Source organism: Pongo pygmaeus, chromosome X, assembly GCF_028885625.2.
Source record: "Pongo pygmaeus isolate AG05252 chromosome X, NHGRI_mPonPyg2-v2.0_pri, whole genome shotgun sequence".
Lineage (NCBI taxonomy): Eukaryota > Metazoa > Chordata > Mammalia > Primates > Hominidae > Pongo > Pongo pygmaeus.
The window spans coordinates 78,744,338-78,757,232 of record NC_072396.2 but is presented as its reverse complement, the minus strand read 5'-3'; the positions used below and the strand labels follow the sequence as shown (position 1 = coordinate 78,757,232).

The following is a 12,895-nucleotide window of genomic DNA, read 5'->3' as shown; positions in this document are numbered from 1 at the left end:
CTTGAATTCTAGAGGGTGGCTAAATCATGGAAACAACTCTTTTTAAAAAATAGTTTCAACTTTTTTTGTAGATTCAGGGGGTACATGTGCAGGTTTGTTAGCTGGGTATATTGCATGATGGTGAGATTTGGGGTACAATTGAGCCCATCACCCAAATAGTAAGCATAGTACCCAATAGGTAGTTTTTCAACCCTTGCTCCCCACCCCCCAACACAGTAGTCTCCATCGTCTATTGGGAAACAACTCTTGAGCAATTCTTGTACTGTCATGAAGAATGAGATCTTGGGCACAACTTATGGGCGTCTTACACCATTATCTTCATTCCTTCAAATAGCTGAAAAACAAGGTCTAGCTTTTTGTTAGAGTTTGTAAATCAGAGAAAGTAAAGTGAAGCAATGAACTCAAATATTAGAATTAACATTTTATTGCTAAGTGTTAGGCTCAAAGAGAGATGTGACCGTCTGGCTGACAAACTTCCCCCTGATCTGCAGCATCTTAATAACCTTTATGGGTGGCTTTGATGCAGACTAAAATTTGAGAATCACTGCTCTAAGGAAAAGCACTCTGGACTGGGACTGAAGAAACTTGGATTCTGGTTCCATTGCTTCCATAACTTTGCTGAGTAATTCTGATCAAATCACTTGCCCCTCTGGGCCTCAGTTACTTCTCTGTAAAATGAGGGTGTTGAACCAAATGATCTTTATGGTCTCACCTTACTCTAAAATATTGGTATTGTTCCTATTTTACCAGTTTATAGAATAACCTCGACTTAGTCATTTAACCTCAAAATCCTTCGTTTTCTACCCATTTATTTAAAAGTACCCATAATTTCTATGAAACCTTGTAATGTAGGAATGGGAGCCAGCTGTTTCCAATTCCATGATTGAACCAGTTGGTGCGTAGTAGTACCTGGAACAAGTTAAAGTCCCACACTTCCCATCTCAATCATTGGAATTAAAAATATAGTTAATGTGCTTAAGATACTGCCAAGTGTAAGAGTTTAGTTCTCAGTCACTCAGGTGATCCAAATTGGTTAACCACATTAGCCTTCAAGTGTATAATGAGAGGGTAAACATGAAATTTTTTTCTCCTGATCTCTTTAAAAATCAAAGATTTCACACTCCCATACTGAAGGAACATGGGTTAACATAACTTAGTCATGTAATTTTCCCCATAAGAACCTCATAAAATCAAAGAAACGAAACAATTGCAAAAGATAACACATGAAAAAAAAAACATTTAAAGGCATTGCCTAAGAGAAAAAAGTATGATAACACTTCACAAAGGCTAGCCTAGAGACACTCCCAGGGGGTAGCCAGCTAAACACTGGACACAACTCTTGAAAAAATCTTGAATTCTAGAGGATAGTGGAAGAGGTGCTCTCACTTATCGATGATGAGAATATAAATTAAATACAAATATTCTTAATGGCAATTTGGCAGTATCTACCAAAAGACATCCCTTTTGACCTTGCAGTTCCACTTCAGAGAATTGATCCTATAGATATTTTTTGTGCATGTGCTGATGACATATATAAAAATTATTGATTGAAGCATTATTTGTATTAGCAAGAGAAGGGGGAAGAACAAATTTTCCTCAGAGACAGCCTGGTTAAATAAATTACGGTAACTTATAGTAAGTGAAAAAGAAGTAAGTTACAAAACAGTGTGTATAGAATACTGCTATTTGTGGAAAAACACACTATTTGGGTGATTTTATATGTATACAATCATAAAGGATACACAACAAAGATGTTGGTTGCTTCCAGCGAGGAGAACTGGGTGGCTGGGGGACAGGTATAGGAGGAAGACTTTTCACTGTATACTATTCCATACTTTCAGATTTTAAAACTTGTAAATATATTATCTTTAAAAAGAGATACAATTAAAAATGTTAAAATACTACAAATCTTTCATGTTTGTGGTGTACATATATTTGTATAAACATATACAAATAAGAGGATCTGGAATGATACATACCAAACACCAAAGAGGTGTTGTGCCTTAGAATGAGGAGGTGAGAAGTTAGATGTATGTGTGGGGTGGACATTTACCTTTTACTTTATATTGCTTGAATTTTAAAATGAGATTTCATACTTACAAAAATCAAGCACATAGAAATGGTCTTGTCTTGTAGGGCTGGGAGCACTGGGCCAGGAGAGTAGAGTCTCTTTTTTTTTTTCAATTCAATTATAAATGTATGAGAGGCTCAGTCCTGTTAAGTTGGTCTTGAGTCACATTATTCCCTTGAGTCTTTCTGATGCATTGAAGTAATAAGACCATACCATTTAAGGACTCACAGTCTTGCAGTCTTATGGCCACCTCTGTGGAGAATACCAAAATATCTCATATGAGAAGAGCTATCTAAAGGCAAAGGGTATGAAAAGAAAGGTAGTAGAGAGCCACTTTTATAACTGTCTCAGAAGTACAACCCACACTTCAAAAGTATATAATCTTCAATGGAATACTATTCAGCCATAAGAAAGAATGAAATCATGTCTTTTGCAGCAAGATGGATGGAACTGGAGGCCATTATCTTAAGTGAAACAACTCAGACACAGAAAGATAAATACCTCATGTTCTCACTCATAAGTGGAAGCTAAATAATGTGTACATATGGAAATAGACTGTGGAATGATAGATAATAGAGACTGGTATGGGTGAGAGGGTGGGAGAGGGGTGGATGATAAGAAACTACTTAATAGGTACAATGTACATTATTCAAGTGATAGATACTCTTGAAAGCCCTGACTACACCACTGTGCAACCTATGCATGTAACTAAATTTTACTTGTACTCCATTAATTTATACAAATTTTTTTAAAAGAAAAAAAGTGTTTAGTCTTTAACACCTGGCTACATTATAGACTACCTGTATGACTTTGGTTAATCAACTACCTCTGGTAGTTAATCGACTATCCCTATCTTATTACCTATCTTACAAATTTATTGAGAAAATAAAATGAAATAACATATGCGAAAGCATGTTGTAAACTCTAAAGTGCTGTGTAAATTGTGTCATTATCACCTTTCAGTACTCAAAGTAGCAAAGATAATGACAATTGGCTGAAGTAGTTTTCCCTACATTGTCATAAAGGACATTTCCCCCTTTACTTCAAGAATCACATGGCAACTTTTAAGGTATGCAACTTGCAGAAAGTCTTTGTTTCAAGTTTTTCATTATGGCTTGTTTCTGTCACTGTATGGGAAAATAAAATTAACACTTCATAATAATACAAGAGAATACATGTTAATAGGAAAACAGAATAAAAATTTGTCATGGAGCTTTGTATTTTTGAACTCTTAGAAATGGATAAAAAGATAGTATAAACACTGATTTTTTTTTATTTCAGTTGTTTACCTCATACTCTACCATGCCATCTTTGTGTTCTTTACCTGGACCTACTGGAAGTCTATCTTTACACTCCCACAGCAGCCAAATCAGAAGGTAAGAATATTGGTTACTTCTTAAAGGATAAGAACAGAAAAAAGTAGAAATGACAATAAAGCAAGAAGAGGACAAAAAGAGGAGTAAATAATACGAAAGAGTCAGGGTAATCTTAAAGAACTCCTAGTGATAAAGGTGAATTGAGGGTAGGATAGGCTATTGAAGGAGTTTGTGAAATCACCAGCTCTGGATATCTTTAATACTAAGAAGCCAACTGGGTGCTGTGGCTCACACCTGTATTCCCAACATTTTTGGAGGCTGAGGCGGGAGAATCACTTGAAGCTAGGAGTTTGAGACCTAGGCAACAAAGTGAGACCCTGTCAATACACAGAATTTTTTAATTAGCTTGGCATGGTGGAGCACACCTGTGTTCCCAGCTACTCAGGAGGCAGAGGCAGGAGGATTACTTAAACCCAGGAGTTTGAGGCTGCAGTGACCTGTGATGGTGCCACTACACTCCAGCATGAGTGACGCTGTCTCAAATTTTAAAAAGAGTAGGAAACCACTACCTGCATTGGTGATATAATTAGAAAACAAGAACCCACTTGGACTCTGAGGCCTCATCTAATTCAATTCTATGAAACTACTATTTTAGTACCAGTGATTATTTTATTTATTTAGTGCTGTTATTTCATTCCAGTGAGACTCTGAAATACAACTCTGAGAAAAAAGCACAATAGTTAAATCAATCATTTTCAGACTGTGTTACCTTAAATGCAAGTGTTTCATGCAATATTTTTAAGGGTTCATGAAAGAATTTGTGATTATATCAGGCATTTGTAATGTGTAACTACTCTAAATTAGGGTAGGTTCCAAAGTAGTAAAAGAACAACAGGGAAACTTTCCAGCCTCCGAACATTAGGAAAAATACTGTGTCCTTAATGAAGCCAAAACGGTACACAAGAAAAATAAAGTTAACTACAAAGAAAGGCAATAATGTAGGAATTGAGGAACATAAGAGATATGAGATATGAAGAAAATAAAGAGTAAAATGACAGAAGTTATTCATAATAAGTAATTACTTGAAACATAAATGGATTTAACTATTCAATTAAAAGGTTGAGATTGACAGAATGGATAAAAAATTGTGATTTACCTTTATACTGTTTACAAAAGTCTAACTTTAGAACCAGAGACATAAATAGGTTGAAAATGTAAAGCTAGAAAAAGATATTACAGAGTAAGGGTGGTTATATTAATATCATACAACAAAGACTCTTTAAGTAAAAAAATGTTACAAGAGACAAAGAAGGACATATATTTACAAAAGAGTCAATTTATCAAGAATATGTGACAGTTATAAAATATATGCATGTAATAAGAGAGCCCCAAATTATAAGAAGCAAAAACTGACAGAAGTAAAGAAAAAAATACACAATAACAGTTACATAGTAATAGTTGGAGACTTCAATACCCCACTTGCAATAATGGATACAATAACTAAACAGAAGGTCAATAAGGAAATGGAGGATTTGAACAACACCAAACCAGCTACATGTAACATATCTATATAGATCACCCAAAAAGAGTAAAATGTACTTTCTTCCTAAGTGTACACGGAACATTTTCCAGTATAGACCATATATTAGGCCATAATACAAGACTCAATACATTTAAAAGACACAAAATATCTTCTCTGATTGTGATGGAATGAAACCAGAAATCAATAACACAAAGAAATCTACAGTTTCATAAATATGTGGAAATTAAACACATGCTTAACAAATGAATCAAATAAGAAAGCATAAGGGAAATTAGAAAATATTTTGAGATGAATGAAAACAAGAAAAAACTTACCGGAAATTAGGGGATGCAATAAAGCAGTGCTCAGAGAAGAATTTATGGCTGTAAGCACCTTCATTTAAAAAGGATAAAAATTTCAAAATAGTCTGACTTTTCATCTTAAAAAACCATAAAATAAACAGCAATCTAAAACCAAAGTAATTGGAAGGAAATAATAAAGATTAGAACAGAAGTAACAAAATAAGGAATAGAAAATAATACAGAGACCCAACAAAACCAAAACTGAGACTCTAAAAAGGTTAACAAAATTGTCAAACCTTTATTTAGCCAGACTGAAAAGGAGAGAAGGAGGGAAGAGAAGGGAAAAGAGGAGAGAAGGGAAGGGAGGGAAGGAAGAGGACGAGAGGAGAAAGGAGGGAAGGGAGGAGAAAGGAAGATAAAAAAGTACAGGCACAAATTACTTAGAAAGGAAGGGAGAGAGGGAAGAAAGGAAAGAAGGAAGGAACAAAGGAAGGGAAGGAGGGAGTAAAAAAGGAAGACGTAAGTTACTAATATCAGAAGTGAAAGTGGAGATGTAACTACCAACTTTAAACAAATTGAATTATAAGAAAATAATATGAAGAATTGTGTGCCCCTAAATTTGATAACCTAGATGAAATGGAAAAACTTTTAGAAAGACACAAACTGCCAAAACTGACTCAGGAAGAAATAAAAAATCTGAATAGACTTTTAACAAGTAAAGATATAGAATTAGTAATCAAAAACCTGCCAACAAAGAAAACCCAAGGACCAGATGGCTTCACAGATGAATTCTATCAAATATTTAAGAAATAATTAACATCAATCCTTCCCAAATTTCTTAAAAAAAAATAAGAAACATTTCCTCTGGCCAGTGCAAGTAGGCAAGAAAATGAAATAAAAGGCATTGAAATTGAACAGGAAGAAGTAAAATTATCTCTGTTTGTAGGTATGATCTTACATATAGAAAACCATAAATATTCCACATGTAAAACCCTATTATAAATAATAAATGAATTCAGCAAAGTTGCAGGATGCAAAATCACCACATCACGCAAAAACCAATTATGTTTTGATACACTAACAATGAACAATCTGAAAAGAAACTAAAAAAGCAATTTCATTTATAATAGCACCAAAAATAATAAAATACTTAAGAATAAACATAACCAAAAAAGTGAAAGACTTCTAAAGTGAAAACTAAAAAATGTCACTGAAAGAAAGTAGAAGTGAATAAAGGGAAAAGCATCCTGTATTCATGAATTGGAAGAGTTAATATTGTTAAAACATAAATACTACCCAAATCAATCTATAGATTTAATGCAATTTATATCAAAATCCCAATGATCTTTTTTTTGCAGAAATAAAAAATCATTTTCTAAAATTTATGTAGAATATCAAGAGATCCCACATACCAAAAACAATCTAGAAAAAGAACAAAGCTGTAGCTTCACACTTCCTGATTTCAGAATTTACTACAAAGCTACAGTAATCAGAACAATATGGTACTGGCATAAGGACAGATATGTAGAACAATGGAATAGGATAAAGAGCCCAACAACAAACACTTGCATATTTGGTCAGAAATCTTCAACAACCATGCTAAAAGCATTCTAATGGAGAATGCACAGTCTTCAACAAGTGGTGTTGGGATAACTGGATGTCCATACCCAAATGAATGACCCTTACCTCACACCATATACAAAAATTAACTTAAAATAGATCCAAGATCTAAACTTAAGAGCTAGGATTATAAAACTTAGAAAAATATTCCACAGAGGAATATTTTTATAACATTGGTTTGGCAATTTCTTGGATATGACACCAACACTGTAAAACAGTAAACATACATAAATTGGACTACATCATAATTAAAAATTTCCATATGTCAAAGGATACATTTAACAGAGTGAAAAGGCAGCCTACAGAATAGCAGAAAATATAAGTAATATGTTAGATGAAGAGTTATTATACAGAATATTTAAAAACTACAGCTAAACAAAAAACTCATTTTATTTATTTATTTTTATTTATTTATTTATTTTTGAGATGGAGTCTCCCTCTGTCGCCCAGGCTGGAGTGCAGCGGTGCAATCTCGGCTCACTGCAAGCTCCACCTCCGGGTTCACGCCATTCTCCTGCCTCAGCCTCCCGAGTAGCTGGGACCACAGGCACCTGCCACCACCCCTGGCTAATTTTTTGTATTTTTTTTAGTAGAGATGGGGTTTCACCATGTTAGCCAGGATGGTCTCGATCTCCTGACCTCGTGATCCACCTGTCTCGGCCTCCCAAAGTGCTGGGATTACAGGCATGAGCCACCGTGCCCAGCCAACTCATTTTATTTTTTTAAAAATAATTTCAACTTTTATTTTGGTTTCAAGGGTTATATGTGCAGATCAGTTTTCTTTTTTTTTTTTTTTTTTTTTTTTTGTTTGTTTGTTTTTTTTTCTTTTTTTTTTGTTTTTTTTTCTTTTTTTTTTTTCTTTTATTATTATTATTATTATTATTATTATTATACTTTAGGTTTTATGGTACATGTGCGCAATGTGCAGGTAAGTTACATATGTATATCTCCCAATGCTATCCCTCCCCCCTCCCCCCACCCCACAACAGTCCCCAGAGTGTGATGTTCCCCTTCCTGTGTCCATGTGTTCTCATTGTTCAATTCCCACCTATGAGTGAGAATATGCGGTGTTTGGTTTTTTGTTCTTGCGATAGTTTACTGAGAATGATGATTTCCAATTTCATCCATGTCCCTACAAAGGACGTGAACTCATCATTTTTTATGGCTGCATAGTATTCCATGGTGTATATGTGCCACATTTTCTTAATCCAGTCTATCATTGTTGGACATTTGGGTTGGTTCCAAGTCTTTGCTATTGTGAATAATGCCGCAATAAACATACGTGTGCATGTGTCTTTATAGCAGCATGATTTATAGTCCTTTGGGTATATACCCAGTAATGGGATGGCTGGGTCGAATGGAATTTCTAGTTCTAGATCCCTGAGGAATCGCCACACTGACTTCCACAAGGGTTGAACTAGTTTACAGTCCCACCAACAGTGTAAAAGTGTTCCTATTTCTCCACATCCTCTCCAGCACCTGTTGTTTCCTGACTTTTTAATGATTGCCATTCTAACTGGTGTGAGATGGTATCTCATTGTGGTTTTGATTTGCATTTCTCTGATGGCCAGTGATGGTGAGCATTTTTTCATGTGTTTTTTGGCTGCATAAATGTCTTCTTTTGAGAAGTGTCTGTTCATGTCCTTCGCCCACTTTTTGATGGGGTTGTTTGTTTTTTTCTTGTAAATTTGTTGGAGTTCATTGTAGATTCTGGATATTAGCCCTTTGTCAGATGAGTAGGTTGCGAAAATTTTCTCCCATTTTGTAGGTTGCCTGTTCACTCTGATGGTAGTTTCTTTTGCTGTGCAGAAGCTCTTGAGTTTAATTAGATCCCATTTGTCAATTTTGGCTTTTGTTGCCATTGCTTTTGGTGTTTTAGACATGAAGTCCTTGCCCATGCCTATGTCCTGAATGGTAATGCCTAGGTTTTCTTCTAGGGTTTTTATGGTTTTAGGTCTAACATTTAAATCTTTAATCCATCTTGAATTGATTTTTGTATAAGGTGTAAGGAAGGGATCCAGTTTCAGCTTTCTACATATGGCTAGCCAGTTTTCCCAGCACCATTGATTAAATAGGGAATCCTTTCCCCATTTCTTGTTTTTGTCAGGTTTGTCAAAGATCAGATAGTTGTAGATATGTGGCATTATTTCTGAGGGCTCTGTTCTGTTCCATTGATCTATATCTCTGTTTTGGTACCAGTACCATGCTGTTTTGGTTACTGTAGCCTTGTAGTATAGTTTGAAGTCAGGTAGTGTGATGCCTCCAGCTTTGTTCTTTTGGCTTAGGATTGACGTGGCGATGCAGGCTCTTTTTTGGTTCCATATGAACTTTAAAGTAGTTTTTTCCAATTCTGTGAAGAAAGTCATTGGTAGCTTGATGGGGATGGCATTGAATCTGTAAATTACCTTGGGAAGGATGGCCATTTTCATGATATTGATTCTTCCTACCCATGAGCATGGAATGTTCTTCCATTTGTTTGTATCCTCTTTTATTTCCTTGAGCAGTGGTTTGTAGTTCTCCTTGAAGAGGTCTTTCACATCCCTTGTAAGTTGGATTTCTAGGTATTTTATTCTCTTTGAAGCAATTGTGAATGGGAGTTCACTCATGATTTGGCTCTCTGTTTGTCTGTTATTGATGTATAAGAATGCTTGTGATTTTTGCACATTGATTTTGTATCCTGAGACTTTGCTGAAGTTGCTTATCAGCTTAAGGAGATTTTGGGCTGAGACAATGGGGTTTTCTAGATATACTATCATGTCATCTGCAAACAGGGACAATTTGACTTCCTCTTTTCCTAATTGAATACCCTTGATTTCCTTCTCCTGCCTAATTGCCCTGGCCAGAACTTCCAACACTATGTTGAATAGAAGTGGTGAGAGAGGGCATCCCTGTCTTGTGCCAGTTTTCAAAGGGAATGCTTCCAGTTTTTGCCCATTCAGTATGATATTGGCTGTGGGTTTGTCATAAATAGCTCTTATTATTTTGAGATACGTCCCATCAATTCCTAATTTATTGAGAGTTTTTAGCATGAAGGGTTGTTGAATTTTGTCAAAGGCCTTTTCTGCATCTATTGAGATAATCATGTGGTTTTTGTCTTTCGTTCTGTTTATATGCTGGATTACGTTTATTGATTTGCGTATATTGAACCAGCCTTGCATCCCAGGGATGAAGCCCACTTGATCATGGTGGATAAGCTTTTTGATGTGCTGCTGGATTCTGTTTGCCAGTATTTTATTGAGGATTTTTGCATCAATGTTCATCAAGGATATTGGTCTAAAATTCTCTTTTTTTGTTGTGTCTCTGCCAGGCTTTGGTATCAGGATGATGCTGGCCTCATAAAATGAGTTAGGGAGGATTCCCTCTTTTTCAATTGATTGGAATAGTTTCAGAAGGAATGGTACCAGCTCCTCCTTGTACCTCTGGTAGAATTCGGCTGTGAATCCATCTGGACCTGGACTTTTTTTGGTTGGTAAGCTATTGATTATTGCCACAATTTCAGCTCCTGTTATTGGTCTATTCAGAGATTCAACTTCTTCCTGGTTTAGTCTTGGGAGGGTGTATGTGTTGAGGAATTTATCCATTTCTTCTAGATTTTCTAGTTTATTTGCATAGAGGTGTTTGTAATATTCTCTGATGGTAGTTTGTATTTCTGTGGGATCGGTGGTGATATCCCCTTTATCATTTTTTATTGCATCTATTTGATTCTTCTCTCTTTTTTTCTTTATTAATCTTGCTAGCGGTCTATCAATTTTGTTGATCCTTTCAAAAAACCAGCTCCTGGATTCATTTATTTTTTGAAGGGTTTTTTGTGTCTCTATTTCCTTCAGTTCTGCTCTGATTTTAGTTATTTCTTGCCTTCTGCTAGCTTTTGAATGTGTTTGCTCTTGCTTTTCTAGTTCTTTTAATTGTGATGTTAGGGTGTCAATTTTGGATCTTTCCTGCTTTCTCTTGTGGGCATTTAGTGCTATAAATTTCCCTCTACACACTGCTTTGAATGCATCCCAGAGATTCTGGTATGTTGTGTCTTGGTTCTCGTTGGTTTCAAAGAACATCTTTATTTCTGCCTTCATTTCGTTATGTACCCAGTAGTCATTCAGGAGCAGGTTGTTCAGTTTCCACGTAGTTGAGCGGTTTTGAGTGAGATTCTTAATCCTGAGTTCTAGCTTGATTGCACTGTGATCTGAGAGACAGTTTGTTACAATTTCTGTTCTTTTACATTTATTGAGGAGAGCTTTACTTCCAAGTATATGGTCAATTTTGGAATAGGTGTGGTGTGGTGCTGAAAAAAATGTATATTCTGTTGATTTGGGGTGGAGAGTTCTGTAGATGTCTATTAGGTCCGCTTGGTGCAGAGCTGAGTTCAATTCCTGGGTATCCTTGTTGACTTTCTGTCTCGTTGATCTGTCTAATGTTGATAGTGGAGTGTTAAAGTCTCCCATTATTAATGTGTGGGAGTCTAAGTCTCTTTGTAGGTCACTCAGGACTTGCTTTATGAATCTGGGTGCTCCTGTATTGGGTGCATATATATTTAGGATAGTTAGCTCTTCTTGTTGAATTAATCCCTTTACCATTATGTAATGGCCTTCTTTGTCTCTTTTGATCTTTGTTGGTTTAAAGTCTGTTTTATCAGAGACTAGGATTGCAACCCCTGCCTTTTTTTGTTTTCCATTTGCTTGGTAGGTCTTCCTCCATCCTTTTATTTTGAGCCTATGTGTGTCTCTGCACGTGAGATGGGTTTCCTGAATACAGCACACTGATGGGTCTTGAGTCTTTATCCAGTTTGCCAGTCTGTGTCTTTTAATTGGAGCATTTAGTCCATTTACATTTAAAGTTAATATTGTTATGTGTGAATTTGATCCTGTCATTATGATGTTAGCTGGATATTTTGCTCGTTAGTTGATGCAGTCTCTTCCTAGTCTCGATGTTCTTTACATTTCGGTATGATTTTGCAGTGGCTGGTACCGGTTGTGCCTTTCCATGTTTAGCGCTTCCTTCAGGAGCTCTTTTAGGGCAGGCCTGGTGGTGACAAAATCTCTCAGCATTTGCTTGTCTGTAAAGTATTTTATTTCTCCTTCACTTATGAAGCTTAGTTTGGCAGGATATGAAATTCTGGGTTGAAAATTCTTTTCTTTAAGAATGTTGAATATTGGCCCCCACTCTCTTCTGGCTTGTAGGGTTTCTGCTGAGAGATCCGCTGTTAGTCTGATGGGCTTCCCTTTGATGGTAACCCGACCTTTCTCTCTGGCTGCCCTTAACATTTTTTCCTTCATTTCAACTTTGGTGAATCTGACAATTATGTGTCTTGGAGTTGCTCTTCTCGAGGAGTATCTTTGTGGCGTTCTCTGTATTTCCTGAATCTGAATGTTGGCCTGCCTTGCTAGATTGGGGAAGTTCTCCTGGATAATATCCTGCAGAGTGTTTTCCAACTTGTTTCCATTCTCCCCGTCACTTTCAGGTACACCAATCAGACGTAGATTTGGTCTTTTCACATAGTCCCACATTTCTTGGAGGCTTTGCTCGTTTCTTTTTATTCTTTTTTCTCTAAACTTCCCTTCTCGCTTCATTTCATTCATTTCATCTTCCAGGGCTGATACCCTTTCTTCCATTTGATCGCATCGGCTCCTGAGGCTTCTGCATTCTTCACGTAGTTCTCGAGCCTTGGTTTTCAGCTCCATCAGCTCCTTTAAGCACTTCTCTGTATTGGTTATTCTAGTTATACATTCTTCTAAATTTTTTTCAAAGTTTTCAACTTCTTTGCCTTTGGTTTGAATATCCTCCCGTAGCTCGGAGTAATTTGATCGTCTGAAGCCTTCTTCTCTCAGCTCGTCAAAGTCATTCTCCGTCCAGCTTTGTTCCGTTGCTGGTGAGGAACTGCGTTCCTTTGGAGGAGGAGAGGTACTCTGGTTTTTAGAGTTTCCAGTTTTTCTGCTCTGTTTTTTCCCCATCTTTGTGGTTTTATCTACTTTTGGTCTTTGATGATGGTGATGTACAGATGGGTTTTTGGTGTGGATGTCCTTTCTGTTAGTTTTCCTTCTAACAGACAGAACCCTCAGCTGCAGGTCTG

General features: G+C 36.3%; 1 protein-coding gene across 3 annotated transcripts in view; it reads left to right on the top strand.

Moving 5' to 3' along the window:
• Window positions 1-12,895, top strand: part of ZDHHC15 (zinc finger DHHC-type palmitoyltransferase 15) — a 163,773-nt gene that overhangs the window by 44,589 nt on the left and 106,289 nt on the right. For all 3 annotated transcript variants that reach the window (XM_054471388.2, XM_054471385.2, XM_054471386.1), the window contains one exon: window positions 3,353-3,447. In XM_054471388.2, the coding sequence (XP_054327363.1) occupies window positions 3,353-3,447 (95 nt within the window). The remainder of the gene's footprint in view (window positions 1-3,352; window positions 3,448-12,895) is intronic.